Genomic DNA, 19,234 nt, shown 5'->3' with positions numbered 1-19,234 from the left:
GGGTGGAAAAACTCCCTTGAGGGGGAGCAGGGGGCCACCACCTTGATGCCCAGGGGATGGGCGCACGGATAAGAGAGCGGGATGGATGGAGAGGACATCCAAGACCAGGAAGAGGTCATGAGGAGGAAGGCCACTATGCGAGGCCAACAGACCATATCCATCCATCCCTTTCAGTCTCTGGCATCTCACGCCATCTCCTCATGGACTAACAGGCCCCCAAGAGGGTGCTGGGGACATTTGGGGACCAAGCATCAATTGTGGCAAGTTTGGGTGGTGGGACAGCGTGGGAGCTGGAAGGAGACATCACCCATACGCACTACCCAGGGGAAGGAGGAGGAAGAGGGCACCAAGCCCCATCCCTGCTTTCTAGGGCAGCGCAGGAGGGACAGACGCTGCCCTCGGCCGCCGTGTCCCCGGGGAGCCAGAGACTCCCTTTATTTAGAAGCGGTTCCCCGCAACCTCGTTTCTGCTGGCGGGGAAGCGAGGCACGCAGCCTGACCGGCAGCACCACCACAAGGCAGGCAGAGCGATGCTTTCTGCTTTTATTCAATTAATGCAGCAATCTATACAAGAAAAATAATAATAATAATAATAATGAAACCATGAAATTCCAAACCCTGACAGTGAAGAAGCAAATTCTTCCTAAGAATCAACCAGGATTAAAAGATTCCCCCAACATCAGACTGTACATAAAATAATCTCTGCCCCATTTACAGCGATTCACACAGTACTTCTCGTATCTCAAACTTCAGAACTGTACAACTTTGTTACAAACCACGCTTTTTCCTAGGAAAAGCTTACGGAAAATAATATTGCCACTTTCTTTTTAATTTTTTCTTTTTTTTTTTTAATTTTTATTCGTAACAAAACAAAAAAAAAGAAATTAAAATCTTTAAAAACCAAAAAAAAATTAGTCAGCCAGAACTTGTTAAGTGTGGGCAGGGATGCGGGAAGGAGTAGGGACACGCTTCTCAGCCAAATGTTTCTCCTCCCGACCAGGACAGGGAATGCTTTTGGCAGATAAAGGCTCTTTGCTGCTGGCGGGGTCTAGACCCCAGCCTTCCTGCGCCATCCTCAAGGCATCACAGCTGTTTCGTCCCACAAGATTCAGATGCCGACAACGAGCTCCAAAAACCCCTGGCAGAAGTTGGCTCGAGCCCGTGCTGGCTCACCCTGGAGAGCAGGGTGGCAGCTCGGTGAGTGCCCCGATCTCCGGGATGAGCTTCGCCTCAGGATGGGGCTCCGAAAGCGTGGAGCCTGATGTGGCCACCCAGATGGCCCTGCCAGCCCCTCCTCGGCCAGCTCACCTCTCACCACTGTCAAACAGCCTTTCTTTCTTTTCCTACAGATGCATTGAGCCCATGCAGCTTTTGTTTGATCACCGAGTCTACTCGAGATACAGTAAGAGCAACAAATCAAATTCCTCCTGCTCTTTGCAAAAAAAAGAAAGAAAAAAGGGGGGGGCAAACCCCACCTTCGTCCCCCTTCCCTAGGAAAGGCAGCTCTCACGTCAGAGCTGTGGGTCTGAGCGCGTGGGGTCATTACACTGGATGTAGCTTCACTCCCAGTTTGGGGCTGCACGGGTTACATGAACACCAGGTGGATGAGAGAGGAGGTTGGACCACATGGTCAGACAAGAAAGACGTGACAAAGCCACCCCGGTCAGGTCTGTGCACGAGCCTGTCCCAACGGAGCAGATGGGGAGAAGTTTTGCCTCTGAATTGGAGCTCAGCGCCCTCCGTCTGCTGCAGAAGACCCAGGCCACCAACCCACCCAGAGCCCGCAGGCAGCCCGACAGAGAACAGCTACAGGCAGCACCAGCACTTCCAAGCCACTGTTTTACCTGTCTGTTGAAACTGTAAGGGATCCAGAGATCTGGATCCACGTGAAAACGCTTCTTCTCGTTTCAAATCAAGGTTTCACTCTCACGTTCAGTGCAAAAGAGTTAAAAAACCATGTTATCTACACATATACATCATGTGTATAGAAAGTGTCTGTACAAGTGGGGAAGATGGGCTGCCTGCACGCTGGGGACTCCTCGCCCAAGAGATGTTCCAGAGCAGATGGGTTGTGTCTCACTCTCTCTCCAAGGTGTTATTAAGCCCCAACTGGTCAGGTTGAAAACCAAGTGCACCCAAGAACGGATGGCAGCTAGAGAGCGGCTTCAGCGAGGAGCTCCTCCAGTCACGGCTGCCAGCTCAGACCCACCACACAGACACGGGGCAGGTGGGAAGGAAGCAGGGAAAGCTCCCCACCACAGCATGCGGGAATACCAAAACAAACTGGGAGAGGAAGGATACCTGCATGTGTACAGACTGCACAAGGACCGGGATGATGTGATGGTTGGTACCAGGCTGTAGGTAAGAACTCAGGATGCCTCGTTCAGCCTTCAGTGGAGATCGAGCCAACACCTCATCCCATGGAAATCCTGTTCTGGGAAGCGGCCCCACAAGATCAGTTCATTTTGAGTTGAGAAATCAGGGTACAGTAACCGTATAGCAGAGGTAGGAGTAAATTTGGGAGCCAGGGAGAGGAGGGAAGCAGGCTGTGCAGAGCGGAGAGCTCCAACAAACGCTGCCACTGTCAGCAGCGCCCACAGCAGAGCCTGACACCAAGGCGGGTACGGGGAATATCCGGGATGAATCCAGAAAGACAAATCAGAGAGAGCCATCACCAGACATCCTGCTAGCAGGTCTTCAGCTTGCTGGATATGTTTGCACCAGCCAGAAGGAAGAGAAGGGATCGCTGCTCCCTGCACGCGGTTTTGCTGTCAGGGGAATGCCAGACTTTCCACAAGGGGTTTGTAGCCAAGAGCTGGCCTGGATTCTCTACAAAAAGCTGGGAGGGTGAGGAACACCGCTCCAAACGCTAAGTGTGGTCTGAAATTGGCTCTTTAAAGCATTCAGCTGCAGAAGCATGAACTTTCAGATCTCTGGGCAGCCAAGACAGATTCCTTCAAAGGCTGTGAGGCTGTGCTTGTACCTCTGCACCGAGCCAATGGGGCCAGGAAAGCAACTGGATAAAGAGAACCACAGACAAGCACCAGGGGCCTCACCTACAACCCCCCCGCCGATCAGCGGTGCTGAAGGGGATGGTAATTTCCTTTGCACAGATGTGAGTGTCAGATTCAGCCTTAGCAGGAACCCCAACAACGGGTGAGCGGCAAGAGCTGCAGAAGTCAGCAGGAGGGAAAAGGACCCCGAGAGCCAGATGTCAGTGCTTGACTGCCAAGGAATGGCGCTCCACGGAAAACGCCTGGGGTTTGGGTTTTTTAGGACTGGGAGCCCCTCAAGACAGCAGTAAACTGGTTTCAAAATATATTACATCTTTTTATTGCCAAGTGTGCAGATCGTGAAGTGTGTGGGGGACACGACACTAAGGAAAACTACAATTTGAGGGAGGGCAAAGCAGTAAAAATTTAAAAATAAGACTATTCCTTACAACTGCCAACACTTGGGTTCAGAGAATCAATTGGAGGAAGTTTCTTAAAAGAGCAGTTCTAAATATGGTGTTGGGCCCCAATCTTTGAACACACCGAAGCTTCAGTCTGGGCTAACACAAACCGTGTGGGAAAAGAGGAAGAAGGCGGCACTTTCCAACACTAATTCTGCAGGACCAAATGCCTGATTCTTCTCTGCATTCTCTGTAGCATCCAGAAAACTCCCCATCCCAGGAATACAGGCAGGAATAAGCCCAGAAGAGGTAGGCAACTGCTGCAGCACCAGCTGGTGAATGCATGGAACTGGGGCCAAACTAGACCCTTGTATTGCCCTCGCTCCCAGAACCAGCCTTGGAGGGGACGAACCGCAGCCGAGCTGCCCAGCTCCCCTCTGGACAGCCAGTCCCTCAGGATGGGAGGCTGCACCATCTCAATTCTCTCCAGCTAACAGGGGCAGGGGTTGGAAGTCAGTCCCCCAGGCAGCGGGGAACAGCTCTTCTCAGGGGTCCCAAGGCAAGCACAAGCACAGCGTCTCTCCTACCCCTCCTTGCTATCTCCAGCTCTGGGAAGCAGCATGTACTCAGTGCCATCGCTCACTCGGCAGCCCCGGGGCTCCAATATGGACCTCGGGTCGATTCTGGGCCAGCCTCAGCGTCACCAGCCCAGTTTCCTTCCTCCTCAACCAAAATATACCCCTGGTCAGACCAGCACTGAGAAACCAGAGCTCAACTACATTCTTCTCAGAGAGGGCAGTGCAGGGACACACAGCTGCAAGCCCACACTGGCTTGGGAAAAGGGACTGGAAAGGAAACCTATGGCATTTAAAACTGGTACTAAAGTGCAACAAAAACATCCTAAACCCTTTGAAATCAATAGCAGTAAGAGGGGTCTGCAAAGGTTCAAACTTCCAGTAACTGCAGGGCACCCTTAAAACACAACTCAGCAACAACTAAGGTAGAGCAGACCAAGAAGCCCTTTGGTGAAGCAAGGATTACGAGGCCACCACAGAGAGTTTCAGCTCCTGGGGTCAAACAACATATTTAGAACATTTGGAAAGGAAGAAAGTTAAAGCAAAAAGAAACAAAAATATAATTCTTGAATCTTGCGCAATGAAACAGTTAAACTTTTTGGTGTTTTCAAAAGAAATCCCAACAGACAGCCTGGCACAACTTTATCTGCTTCCTAAGGGAGAGATGCCCGTTTGACCCATGACTCAGGACACCATGTGCACTGGACATGTTCCATCCTTACATACGTCTCCGCATTCCTCCATTCATAAAAACAAATCGCTAGATCCTTCCCATTTACTCTTCAGCCTGAAAGGAAAAACCAAAACTGAAGCTAGATGGAAGAGAGCCAGAGGGAGGAGAAAGTTTTTACAGATTGGAGGCCAATCGCATCAGCTCCACGAGCCTGGAAAGTGCAATCCTCAGTGTCGCCTCATTTTAACTTTCCTGGCTGGGCTGCCGTCCTCCTCTTCCTCATCACAGTCCTCTGTATACTCGTAAGACCTTCGCCAATAGTTCTCGGAGCTGAAGTTGCTCCTTCTCCTATGTTTTGGTAGGAGGACTGAGCGCCTGTTCTCCTCTTTATCCATTTCTAGAATTCGTGGCCTACAGAGAGAGAAAGAGAGAGGTGAGAGCACATCCACGATGGGATTTAGGCATTCCTCACGCAGCTCCTATCTGCAGTTTCGCATACTTGAAGAGATATGACTGGCTGTTTCTATATTGCTTTACCAGGACGGGGAACTCATCTGAGCAGAAACAGATCACCAAGCTGCATCTTCCATGGGGAGGCTGAGAGCTTTGCTTTTGACGGTGCAAGTCTTTCCCCTTCCCAGGGCAAGCTTTGGTCTTTAACTCCACCGGGAACACTTCCAAACAGCGCAGTCATCTCTTTTTAAGTGCAGCTCATGTCCCCAAGAAACATTCCCTGGGCAGAGGTATCTGTCCTGCAGCAGAACTTGCAGCACAGAGCTGAGCCCCTTTTTAAGCCGCTGGGGCACTCGTGGTGCAGGATCAAACTACAGCTCTGAACCCCTCTGTCCTCTCGCTAGTTCTCTCAAACATTAGCACAGGGCAATTGTTACTCCCCCAAAGCTGCCTCCGTGATCGCTCTGCAGCAAGACCGGGGTGGTGGGCTGCAGAGAGCACTTATTTTATCCTATGCAGCAGTGGCTGAGTTCCTCTAAGAGACACCATTGTAGCGTATCCGTGCTATTTCCCTACTTTATATGGGAGTCTTGGAGGCCAAAGGAAGAGAAAAACATGTCTTTGATACCCATCTGCTGCAGGGGTCTGTGCAAGCCCCTCTCCGCCCCAACATATCAGGCTGAAAAGCAGCTCTCACAGATCTGCAGATTTGTCCTGCACGATAGCTTCGTTAATCACACCCCAGCCCACTGTGTGCTCAGAGGTAAGCCTTCACTTGCAGGCTAGCTTCTCATCTTGATCCGTCCTCCCAGTCAGTCCAAGTCCAGATGAATGAGCACTGCTCATAAACAAGGCATCCCCACCCTCCTCCCTCCAGGACAGGTTGAAACACGGGCTGGGACTGCGCAGCAGCCAAACCCTGGGACCGAGCCAGCTCTTGGTTTTTACACGATGTGAGGAGAATCCCGTCTCGATCCTCAGGAAGCTGTGGAGTCGGGGAATAACAGAGATATTGCAGGACAGCTGGCAGAGTGGCACTCAGTACGCTCACACAGAACGTGGTGGTGTTTAAGGGAAGCCTTGCTGCAGAGCTCAAGATGTCTGAAACCTCAGTTCCCCTGAAGGTCAGGTTTACACATTCACAATCTGGTTACACACACAAATATACACATGCAGCTCTGGAATCAAAACAGGTCTGAGAAGCTTCCCAAGAAGGCCTTCACCTTTCCCAGATAGCAAACCCTCACGTTCTCTCCCAGGACTGCTTTCATAATATAGTTTAATGCAGCCGTACAGGTTGCTTGGCAATAGAGGTCAAAAATAATTAGCTGCAGGGAAACTATTGTTCTGAATGACTGCATTATCAAGAGCCAGCCAAATCTATTGCTTCTTCATTATGCCACTCACAGGATAAACAATGTAAGCTGCTTACAGCTACAGCTTAGCCTCCGCAAGCCTAGGAGGAACGCATAAAGCACCTCATTTTGATAAAACAGATCTGTATGCCACAGAAAGCATCTGGGAGGTGCAAACCAGAATGGTTTTAAGTGTGCTTTGCAGTCCCTCATCAGAGGCCAGGAGCCTCAGACGTGCGCTGACCTAGAGATACCATGCAAAACACCGCTCTTAGGAGATGATCCTACCTGTGAGCAGCATCAGGATCTGCTTTGCGATGGGACCGCTTTGGTTTCAGGATCTGGTCCCGGTTGTTTCCCGATAGACGGTCAGAGTTATAACTTGGTGGCAACACAGAGCTACTCAGGGATTTTGTTTCCAGTCGAGGTGCATCTAGTCTTGTTCTGCAAATATTTAAGGAGAAGAGAATTTGCAAGGAGTTTCTACAGAACGGCTAGCGTGCTGCAGTAGACGGTGGTCCCAGACGCGCTGAAACAGAACCCTCAATCCCAGCCACACAGCTCAAGAGGAGGGCCAGGACTATTACGTTCAACAGCAAACGAGCCACGGCTTTCTGGGACTTGAAGCTTCAGCTTTCACCTCTGCTGCCTGGGTTAGAGGGAAGAGGAAGCCTCAGGGACAGGAGCAGTCACGAGGTGAACGCGAATGGTGCTGGGCTCACTGCAATCCCAGTTATGGGACACAGCAGAGGCATGGGAGCCCCTGTGAAATCCTATGAAAACACAGTGACTCGTCAATAACTCGCAGCTCCAGTTGAGCCACTTGGGAGATGCCCTGCGAAATTCATCATCACCTACAACACTAATAACTGCTTCTATCTGGAAACTCCCTACTGTCTCAAGATCTTGTGGGGTCAGGCAGTTCTCAGCTTGACTAAGAGGTTTAAAGAGTTCAGTACAAGTCAGAGAAGGTCTGGCAAACAAAACCTGTGCCACATCCCTTCCAGCAGCGCGGCACACGCTCAAGCCACACCAGAGAGCAAGCACAGCTCATCCCAGAGCAGAACTGCCACTGGCCCAGGCACAACTGCTGCCGCGCACACGTGAAGGGAGGCAGCAGGAATGTAAACTTGACAGCACAGCGTCTTATCACGGCGCTATCACTGTCTCCAGGCACAGCAGTTATCAGTCTCAACTTACAAGCGCTGCTGAAGTCTATTTCAAAACACAGACTGAAGCCTAAGAAAGGGCAAAACATACTAAAAGGCGGTGTCCGTGCTCCAGAGCTGCCAATTTCAGAAGGATCTAAGCCACATCCCAGAAGGAAAGGCACTCTGATAATGTTGTTGCAGCCCAAATTCTCCCTTGGGATTAGGGCTGACTACAGAAGGGGTCTGGGTGAAAGAAAGGTGAGAATCACTACTTGCTCTCTGGTGCTGAGCTTCAGCTCTTGAGGGAGCTTCCCACAGGAGAATCATGACCTAAACTCCTGTTAGGAAGCACATCCAGCTGCCAAGCTTCCTTTCCACCATCAGGGAGAGCCCCTTCAGTTAACCAGGGTGATGCCAGGCTGGCACGAAGCTGGGCACGGCACCTCAAGTGCACCCAGCATGCCAGAAACAAGGAACATTTCCGCAGGCAGCTGCCAGGCTGGAACCAGTGCCAGTCCACAACACCGTTGTCCTGAGCTGTTCTGAGCTCCAGGACTGGACTAGGTCCAGCAAGAACACCAAACGTATTGCGCATCCTGCCCTGGACAAGTTAGGTGGTTTAAATACCTCTCCACTGTAACAGCAACTACAGGCCTGTAATTAAAACAATCCAACCACAAATGCACTGCAAGGGCACGAGAACACCAGCCACGCGCTCCATGTCCGCGAAGCAATGCAGGTATGAGCTGCAGGAGCAGGCACGAGCAGAGGCTACGCTAACTTGGAGAGCAAATGACCTACCCAAGTTCAAGCTAAACACAATAACTCCCTGATGCAACTGCTCACAAAGTGCTTACAAACAGCAGCATCAGCCCTCTAAAATGATTTTCAAGACCCACTTCAATAGATCTCGTTTCTATCCCCACCTCCCATGTTACCTCTTTCCCCATCTCAAGCAATTGAGAGCATCATTTCTCCCCCCTAGCCTCTTGCACAAAGCTTCCAAACCTTGCCTGCTTCCCGCAGCCCCGCGCTTGGATATGCAGGGAACACTGTAAATATCATCACACTACAGCACTCAAGTGTTTATGACCTACTTGGTAACCACGCTGCTCTCAAACATCCTGCAAAACCCAGCCACTTCCCCAGCTCGTGCGGCTTTGTTTTCCTGCTGCTGCCAGCAAAAACCATCTCTAGAACCACACGCTCAGAGTAGAGGCAAGAGCAGACCCAGACTCCAACGTCTGGGACACAGCAGGCTCTTGGCAGCCTATTCGGAACCGAATACCCCAGCTCCAAGCTGCAGAAAAGTCTATGCTGCTCTTCGACCCAACTGATCTGATCCTGCTGGAAAGCTCGGGGCCGATTCTTACAATGAAGGTGAGGAGGAAGAGGAGTTTTAGGATGGTGCTGGCTGCTCCCAAGCCTCTCGTGCTAGAAGGCTACCAGCGGAAGTTGCTGTTTTCCTGGTTGCGTAACACGCTATTTCAGACTGCACAAAGTCGCATGATCCAGGAGTAGGGAACAGCATTTGCTGCAGCAATACATGCCGCGGGGATGCGAGCGCAGACAAAGGTCACTGCAGCCCTGCTGTGCGTGCACGCATGCACAGGGGACTCGGCGAGGAGACAGCCGCCGTCACAAGGGATAAACACCAATTAATAAGCTCTATTTGGCAGCAATCGGAGCGCGCCCTTCGGCAAGCAGGCAATCGCCATGTATTCGCCAGGGCTGCTAAGCTCTGCAGAGATTACACAAAAATAATTACCAGGGGGTTTCCACTTTGCTCAAGAGAAAAATCCTGTTGTGGTTTCGTTCAGCCTGGCAGCCCAGTCCGTCCATTGCTGTCTGCGTGTGACGGGGCAGAGACACTTCTGCTCCAGTGCTAAACAAATCAGGGCCAGGGAAGCAGGATGAGGCAGAAGGACACACAGCTATGGAAGGCTGGCTATGCAAACATCCCCAACACGCTCTGCTAGGAGGTAACGGGCCTTGCCTGTTCAGCAGCAATAAACCAGGCCAGCTGGGTCCATCTCAGCCGGAGAGGGGACCATGAGGGCAGCCAGGCCAGATCAAAATAACTCCATACCCTCAGGTTACAGAGGCTGGTGAAGGCAAGAGGCAGCGCCAGTTTAGACACGGATGTTGGATATCTGCACCGGTTTGGGCAGCGTTAGCTTATTTAGCAGAGTGTGTCCTTTCTCGGGAGCTGCTCCACAGCCTAGGATAGGCAACTTCTCCATCCCAAAGCCCATCTAAAGCAGCCACGGGATTTGGAGATGCCTTTCACTTGTGCTCACCAGCACTTGCACTGCTTTTCACTGGTTGCAGCAACCAATAATGAGAACATAACAGCCTTTCAGTCCTTATCGCTACCCTCTCGCCTTGAACCCCACGTGGCAATAACCAGCTATCAGGCGGTTTGGTTCTAATCTTTCTTTCTTTGATCCCACTCTATCACCTGCCCCATCTCAGCCTTCCTCCTCTAGTCTGTGCTGCTTTTCCCTGGCTAACGCCTCAGGGCTGCTGTTCTTCCTGCCTTCATTTCATGGGTCTCTCTAACCAGATGTCCAACTCCACTCCACTGGCTTCGTGCCGTATCTTCACAACGTTGCCAGACTTGTTTTGAAACCAACTAAGCTGTCCAAAAGCTCAGGAAGCCTGAATCTAGACCACCTGCCTGCTCGCCTCATTGCCAGGCAGGGCCACAACTGCAGCCCTGCCCTCGTGCCCACACTTTCATCTGGGCCTGCAGGCCTCAAATCCTGGGTGTTTTTACTTGCAGAAAGATTTCTTGACAGGGGAATTACATTAACACCTTGTAAAGCACAATCAACACAGGTCAACATATGGCAGTCACACTTTTTGGTCTCCTAGTAGAAGGAACTGATGAGGAGATGAGGGTTTTGGGCATGAAGAAAGGTTATAGTGAGGACTTTGGAGTTAGTTTGGTTTTTTTTTTGTTTGTTTTACCATCTCCTTTTCTGAAGAGCTTAGGAACAGACCCTGGCTGATGAAATGCCATCAGTTGACCAGCACAGAGGATCTTCTAAAACGGGAAGCGTGTGGAACAGCTTACAGAGCTTGGCTTCCAACACCAACTCGAAGGACAAGATCTGTAGAGCAATCACTAAATTCCCTGCACCCATTTCCCTTCAAAGTCAGCATCTTCCTCCCTTTCCCTAGGAAATGACAGCCATGCTAACAAGAAAACTTTAAGTGCTTTTATAGCAGGCTCTTGATTGTGAGCACCAGCTTCAAAGGACATCCCAGGACTTGTGCCTGTGGGTATCTCATGATCAGACACTTGGGCACGTGGCCCAAACCAGTTTGAAATCCCTGCTGTTTGGAGTGAGGCAGCCAGTGGAAGCCAGGTGTTTGGACACAAACACCGCTTGCAAACCCAGCTGTTACAACGCAGCAGCGCTGCACAGCACTGAGAAGCAATTAATCTGTAGTAACAAGTTCCCTCTACTTCCACCAGTCAAGCAGGTGAGACACAAGTGAGCATCAGGGTGACATCTAATCACGATGTATGATCAAGCCAGCAAATTAACAAGCAAGGCAGTTTTAAAGTGTTTCTTTAAAAGCGCTGTAGGAACCATCACAATGCCACACTTAAGTTTATCTTACTGTCCGATGGCTTCAACACTTACTTTCGGAGGATGATGACAGCTCTTCTCTCCTTGATGTCCTGTGGTCGAATGCAGTGTGTGATTTCATCAGCTGCGTACCCACTGACAACAAAAACAAAAAGCCACCATAAGATGACCCACACGAGCTGAAAGTGGTTCCCAGGCTCAACAACTTGGTTTGGTCAGTCATTTCCTAACTTCCACCAGGAATCCCTCTTCCAAACACCATTCCCAAAGCACACAGGAGCAAAGACTTATAGGAAAGAAGAAACTTCATAAAACAACGAATCATAGAATCACAAGGTTGGAAGAGACCCACTGGATCATCAAGTCCAACCATTCCTATCTAACACTAAACCATGCCCCTCAGCACCTCCTCCACCCATCCCTTAAACACCTCCAGGGAAGGGGACTCAACCACCTCCCTGGGCAGCCTGTTCCAGTGCCCAATGACCCTTTCCATTAATTTTTTTTTCCTAATGTCCAGCCTAAATCTCCCCTGGCGGAGTTTGAGGCCATTCCCTCTTGTCCTGTCCCCTGTCACTTGGGAGAAGAGCCCAGCTCCCTCCTCTCCACAACCTCCTTTCAGGTAGTTGTAGAGAGCAATGAGGTCTCCCCTCAGCCTCCTCTTCTCCAGGCTAAACAACCCCAGCTCTCTCAGCCGTTCCTCATATGGCCTGTTCTCCAGCCCCTTCACCAGCTTTGTTGCTCTTCTGAGGACAGGCATGGCCTATTTTGGTTTTTTGGATTCATTTTTTTAGCACACACCAGAGAAAATCGCCACCTGCCGCAACACTGTGAAATCAGACATAGGAAACGAGTTTACTGTAAATTCAGCCAATTCATTATCAAGAGATTAGAGAGCAGTATGGGAAAAAAAAAATCAGCACTTTGCTCCACAGCCTCTTCTCACACACGTCCCTAAGAAGCCGTCTCCGATGGCTGAGATGCGCAGCACACCCAGAGACGCACGCGTATCGGTGCTGATGAGAAGATTCATTAGTTGAGGATGGGGTGGTAAGAGCCAGGTGTCTCATCCCTTACCCAGACACAGGCGCTGCCGTCTCAGCACCCTCGCTCTTCCTGCTGCCCCACACGTGATACATCCTCAACCACGGTGCAAGCATCGCCCCCAGCACAGCCCAATCCCAACACATGGGGTAACCTTCATAGAATCATAGAATCACCAGGTTGGAAGAGACCCACCAGATCATCAAGTCCAACCATTCCTATCAAACACTAAACCATGTCCCTCAGCACCTCATCCACCCGTCTCTTAAACACCTCCAGGGAAGGTGACTCAACCCCCTCCCCGGGCAGCCTGTTCCAGTGCCCAATGACCCTTTCTGTGAAAAATTTTTTCCTTCAAATTCAGAGCGGCCAACCAAGCTGCACTCCTCAAACCATGCTGCCACGAGGCTCCTGAGACAACGCAGCCACCTGGGCCACTGAGAATTACGCTGAGCTCAAGCAGCTACGTGGCCATGCAGCAACCGTTCTCAGTAGGAGCGTTTTGTTATGAGAGATGATTTCACCCACGCCACGTTTCTAGCAGGCATGAGGAAAGCAGTGGCCAACGCTGGCCCCAGCCACCTGCAACACACAGAAGCGTTGTTCTTGTGGCTGTTTCAGTCATTCAGCACAGCTCCCGGGGTCCTGTGCAGCATGTGAGATCACAACAGGTCCTTGGAGAGCGGTCATCACACTCGCTCAGACACACAAACTGCCCTGCCAGGAGCAGCTTCATCACTCCCACAGCTGCTAAATAGCAGGTCCAAGAGGTGGGCCTGCCCCCTGCCTGCTGTTTGGAGAGCGTCTGTTCACAAAGGAGTCTTCTTGAGTCCAGTGAGGGGAAAAGACAAGTTAGACGCCTTCAGAGCCTCCTGAAACAGCTGACAGGGTTTAGAGAAAGGCTGCTCAGGCCACACAGAGCCAGCACACCCCCACACTAGTGGAACCTGAAGCAGGGATCACCAAGCCCTCCAGGAGTGCAGCCTGGGTCATTGGCTTGCCGGTTATCCAGGACGCTCAGAGCCAAGACCAGATCAGGCACACGCAGGTCCTCTCCGGGGACGGGACCGGTTTTCCTTTATCTGGTTAGATAACCCACCCACTCACCGAGAAACGCACACCTCTCAAAGACAGATTTACTGCTTTGAGAAGAGAATTAAGAGTCTAAGACCTGAGCAGTTAAAACAAGGGGTGATGTCCATCCCCCCCAACCCTCTGGGGCATCGCAGAACAAGAGTGTTTTGCGAAAGGGCTTATAAAGATGCTGTATTATGTTCCAGGGATCTCTGGGTCAAGCTCCAGTAAATTAATTAACATCACCCACATTAACCTTCAACTTGGTACATCCTCAGCGACGCTTTGAACATCAGGAACAGGTCTGCTTCCAGACCTGAGCTCTCCATCACGAGATGTCGGCCTGACCACTTGTTCTCACTCCCCACGCAGGAACCTGGTTTCCAGAGCACCTTCAGAGCAGTGCCAGGCAGAGCTCATGGTCCCAGGTGCATGTGGGCAGCACCAAAACTGCCCCACTAAAAAATCCCCAAAATCTCCACTACCCACGTCCAAGACCCACCAGTCTGCACCAGTGCCATGCTGCCATGGGAAAACCCAGCCTGCACCACATCAAATCAAGAAATGGTTTCAGTTGGAAGGGACCTGAAAACCCATCCAGTTCCAGCCTCCTGCCATGGACTTTAATGCCCCCTCTAACCCAAATCATTCTATGATTTGTTTGTGTCACACTTGTTCTACTTCATGTCAGCACAAACTTCTCACTCACTGCCTGGTCTTGCCACATCCTGATGATGGGTGAAGGCACAGACGCTGGAGCGAAACACCCGTAATTGAGGGTCTACCCCGAGATTTCTTACCCAGAGAACAAACTCAAAGCACGAAGTACAAAATAACTTGGTACTGAAACGTTAAATTGCTGCCCACGAGGACACATATCCATCCTAAAGCATTCTCCAGATGAACACAGGGAGGTGCAGATGCCATCCACACGCTCCCCCAGTTAACATCCCAACTACCTTCTCGGATTTTATAAATGCATCTCCTCCTCGAGTCTCTTCTTCAGTCCAGAAGAATCATGGCTGAGCTGCAGCACAACTGACTCCCGCAGAGATGAGAGCAGATTTTTCTGTACAAACATCACTAGAAAGGAGGCCCTGAAGTCCTACGCCGCCTCTAACGAGAAATATTCCCCCGGGCTGACGACAGCCGGGCCAGCCCGTGGCAGAGGAACCTCACCCACCAGCTCGGCACAGGGGCTGAGCAGCTCAAGGCTTCACTTGCGGCTCAGGGAAGCTGCTGCCACAAACCATGGATGTAACGACCAATTCAAGCAGAGCTTGAACAAATCTCTCCGTCTCATCGCTCAGCACACACAGAACTTCCTCTGCATCAACGGCCTGTTCTGAGCGATCAGACTTTTCTCGAAAAGCATCTAATCCAGGCAGTTGTGGAGAGATTCCCCCAGATGAGAAGAAAACAGGTTCATCCTCCCGAGACTCCAACCGGCTCTGATGATGTTACCATCAGGCACGCTTTGAGACAACAGGAGACAGAAACCTCATGTTTCCACTGCTATTACTGACAGCGGGGAACCAACTTGGAGCCCTCACCAGCTGCAGAAGGGAAGCCCGCATGGTGTAGAAGCTCGGAGAACTTGAGAAATGTTACATTTGGCCACTCATTCCTCTGGCTAAGTGCAACCGTGCTATTTCCAGCCACAGTGCTCAGACACAGCACCGGGCAGTTAAACAAAACCCAGCTTGGTGCTGAGATTTGTTACCTATGACAGCAGGTGCGGGACAGGGATGTGGCTGGAATCACCCACCCTGGCTAGCTCTGCACCCCCTCAAGCTCCCTCCTTTTTTTCCAGGCTAAGCGTTCGTCAAAGCACGTGTTCCCCAGATGAGCAGGCAAATTCCTCCACCTCCTCCCCGCTGCTTCTATCGATTGATGCTTATCAAATTATTGCTATAAAAAGAAACTCGCCAAGCATGGCCCAGCCAGCAGCCCCACAGGCAGCTCAGGGTCCACAGGACTGAGATCCAACTGGGCTGCCCAAGGAGCTGCACAGCCTGAGGCGCTGCCACCACTTTTCTTGACTGGGGTGGGAGCAGGGCAAACCCGCAAACCTGCTTCCCCAGGGCTGCAGGAGAAAAAAGGACTGGAAGAGGTTGCCTCCTAGATGTCAAAGCCTACAAGGACAAACCATCACCAGAGATGCAAAAGGAGAGGAAACAGTGCGGGGCAGGAAGAGCAAAAGGTTTGTAAACAGGTGCCAGGGTGGCTTTGCCTTTGTCCTGCTGGCACACGGCCCAGCCAGGAGAATCTCTGGTCCGCCTTGTAAACACAGACCTGTCCTCTGGAGAGCTGAACGCTTCCCAGTCAGTTTGAGGCAGGTTCACTGTTTGCAAACACCGCAGCCTGCTTCATGCTAGGTAAATAAAGTCAAGGGAGAATGGGGAGAACCCTTTGGCAGGCTCCCTGCAGGTAGGTGGCTACAAAATCAGGAGGACAATTTGGAACAGGCCGCTGAGAATGGGAACAGGACAGGGGTGACACAGGGAGAGACTGAGAACAGGCAGGGGCAAAGAGAGAGATCCAGCAGCTTTCTTTAAATCCTCCCGGTAACTGAAGGCAGGCGGCTGCCCTGGCTTCCCCAGGAAGGCTGAACGCCAGCAGCAGCCACTGACCCAGCAATATTTGAATCACAGACATTACAATCGCGCCATTTCTATCTGCGCCGTTTCCCTATCTCCAGGGTAACTGCCTTCAGCAACTGTTTATCAAGAGGACAAAAAGCCACACTTAAAAAAGGACCAGGGGCTGGATTTTGGAAATACAACCCCCACCCCGTGGTGTGTACGTCTCTCTGCACTTCCCAGATTGGTGGGGTTAGAGGGAAGACAAAGAGTCCAGGAACTTGCACCCAGCCAGGACCATATCATCACAAAACAATCACACTGGCAGAATCTGTCTTAAGTGAGTGCAAAGTATCTGCTAACTGCTGTACTGAAATTGGAATAGCCCCATTTTAAAGTCTATTATTTGCTGGAAAGCAGAACATGTAACAGTGGATTAAGCCTGAGATGGGTTGGTGAGAAAACAGCCCTTCTGTTTGGAGAGGAAAGTTATCTTCGTTTGATTTGTACAACTGTTTCAACACATTAACAAAGTGATTACAGCACCCAGGTGACACTGGTCAATAATCCAAACACACAGGCCTGGAAGACACCCTGCTCCAATTCCTAGAGTCCTGAGTCCTCTTCCCAGCAGTCCAGAGGGTTCTGGGACACGAAGAGATCATTCTCTGGTCTTGGAGCAGGCATGAGCACCTCTCCCTCCTCCTACCATCCTCCACTGCAAAGTCCCGATCCCCCTTCAGACACAAGACTACGAGAGCTTTCCCTGACCACATGAACCCTGCACTGATGGCTCTGCCAGCAGGCTTCCAAGCAGGAAAAAACTCTCACTGTCCTTAAAAACGAGGCCTCCGGCTACGGAAGGAGAGACAGCTACTTACTCCAGGCCTGCCAGGGCAGGGGGTTGCACCACCAGCAGGAAAATCAGCGTAGAAAGTTTCCCTCCTGGGAGCAAAAAGCGGATGCCTCTCACCGGGTAGCCTCCATCCCCAGGGATGGAGCTCGCTCTGTGGTGAAAGGATAGAGGCAGGATGGTTCCCCCCAAACCCATTTCACAAAATCACTCCGACTTCTATCCCTCTCGCTGCCTCCCTGCTCCAGCCAAGCCAACAGAGAATGAGAAAATTTCCTCGTCACCGTTCCTGCTTCCCTCCACAGCCTCCCTCGTCCCTCGCTAATCCACAGAAGTTACCTAACGCCAGGGGACAGCAAGGATTAGTTAACGTTTGTGCGACTTTTCCGAGATAAAAGCTACGCGACATCACAGCATTTATTATTGATGTGCGAGGCAAGGGTGCGAGGCTGGGCGTACGCGGCGGAGGGAAATTCCTTCCCGAACCCTGTGGCGATCACCTTACAGCCGAAGCAGGGGATTGTGTTACAGCCTGGGAGCCCTGAAAACCAGCCTGGACCTCCACCAGTCCAAAAAACCCCTCCCGAAACCAGCATACAGATGGTGGCTCAGAGCACGGCTGGCAGAGTCCAGGCGATCCCTGCTCCTGGCAGGGAGCACTCTGACCTTCAGGGAGATGAGGGATTGGTGGTTCTTGGAGTCAGGCAGCCCCGGCACTGGGCTTCAAGCTGCTCTCCCCAAGACCTGGATGCCGACAGGTCTGTATACACCTGCACGTCCCCTCACCTGCTCACTCTGCCCGGCCAGCACGGGCCAGAAGGCAGCAGGAATTAGGAAGCAGGTGCTTTCCAGCACCAATCCCAGCATTACTACTGGCCAGCCGCATGACCTTGGGCAGGTCATTTCAACTCCTGCTTGCAAGAACGCACCTAAAGTCCTTTCTTGCACCCACAACCCACCACCTTCCCCAGCAATGGTCCCACCAGCCTCTGCACTCCGGTTTCCCCATCACTGGGGAGGGGAGGGTTCAGGATTCCCAGACTGGGAAGACGACGCCATCCACATCTCCTCTCCACACTTAAGGTCAGGTCGAGAGGCACCGGGCTGAGCTAAGAATAGACCCAGGAGCCCCGTCCCAACCAGCTGCTCCGCTCTTGGGCAGAGGATCTATTTTGTGGCTCAATGCGTTATTTTAACTGTTTATGGGAACTATGGCAAAGCTTGGCTCTGTGAGTGGCCGCGCTCCTGCCACAACTCACCTCAAGCCCCACAGAGAGGGCTTCCCTCCAAAATCACCCTCACTCCCAAATCCCCATCCACCACAGCAGCAAGACCCTTCCCACAACCTCCCTTCACCCCTTCCGCTGCAGTAAGACCCCACATGCCTACAGGCCAAGCCCAAGCCGCTGTCAGGGTGTGTGTCTGTGTGCCTCGTGCTTAGCATTACACAACCGAGTCCCAGCACGTTAGCGGAGGCCTCGGCAACGCAGGCGAGTTACCTGAGCACCGTGACGCTTCCCCTCTTCACAGGCAGGAAGAGAACAGGCTCCGAGACCCGGATGGGTTTGAACTGGAATTTACACCCAAAGCAGAGCGCCGAGTCGCTGAAGAAGGAGACGGAGACGATGGGCCTCTCAAAGATATGGATGGGGTCCACGTGGGAGACAATGCAGCCCCCCGGCTGGTAGTCGTTGATGACGGCACTGTTCACAAAGCCCTCGGGAATCACCCGGTGCTCCACAAGCTTCCGGATCACCAGGTCATGCACCCACTCAGGGATGGCATCCACCTCTCCCCGTGGGTACAGGCGCTCCTGGCCAGGGCCCCGTCTCTGCAGCTGGGAGCCGTAGGTATAGCCCTCCCCGAAAAAATACTTGTTCCGCAGCGGCGCCCGATCCACCGTATGCTCCTTGTAGAGCCCCTTCTCCGCCCGGGACACCACATCCTCGATCCGAGCTTCGATCTTGGCGCACTCCTCGGCGCTGAAGAGGCGAAGCTGGCGAATGCCGCTCTTGACTTTCCGAGCTTCTTCCTCCTCTTTCTGCTCCTCGTAGTCGCTGGGCTCGGAGCCGGAGTCCTCCTGGTGTCGACGCTTGCGGTCATAGGGAGGTTCAGGGGGCTCCCGTGGGAGGCTGCCGCCACCACCTTTGTGGCCGTCCCGGTAGGGCATCATGGACTTGAGCTTCTCCCGCAGGTCCGTGTAGCCGCTGCCGGCCATGGCGCGTCCGCAGCCCCCGCCTCTATCGATCCCGGTGCTGCAGGCGGCAGCGGGCGGTGGCGGCGGGGGACGCGCAGCTGCTATTCATGGCACCCGCCGCCCTGCTGGGAGAGCCCCGGGGAAACGGGAAGGTGAGAACTGGATTCCCGGTTAACGGACACCCTCCTACCGCCACCCTTGGGGAGGAACCAAAGGGACCCCATCAGTGCTGGGGAGACACAACCCCCACCACCCCCGGGGCTGCCCTTCTCGGGGAGATGG

The 19,234-nt window shown here is 52.2% G+C and overlaps 1 protein-coding gene across 1 annotated transcript; it reads right to left on the bottom strand.

Moving 5' to 3' along the window:
• Positions 1 to 528: 528 nt before the first annotated feature.
• Positions 529 to 19,074, bottom strand: ALKBH5 (alkB homolog 5, RNA demethylase). The gene is given in 5 exon segments (XM_069870591.1): positions 529 to 5,052; positions 6,738 to 6,893; positions 11,257 to 11,337; positions 18,255 to 19,039; positions 19,041 to 19,074. Coding segments are annotated over 5 exon segments (1,227 nt in total). The 5' UTR covers positions 19,062 to 19,074; the 3' UTR covers positions 529 to 4,868.
• Between the last annotated feature and the right edge of the window lie 160 nt (positions 19,075 to 19,234).

The sequence above is a fragment of the Phaenicophaeus curvirostris genome, chromosome 16, assembly GCF_032191515.1.
Source record: "Phaenicophaeus curvirostris isolate KB17595 chromosome 16, BPBGC_Pcur_1.0, whole genome shotgun sequence".
Classification (NCBI taxonomy): Eukaryota; Metazoa; Chordata; class Aves; order Cuculiformes; family Cuculidae; genus Phaenicophaeus; species Phaenicophaeus curvirostris.
The sequence above is the reverse complement of the archived record's forward strand: the minus strand, read 5'-3'. Positions and strand labels throughout refer to the sequence as shown.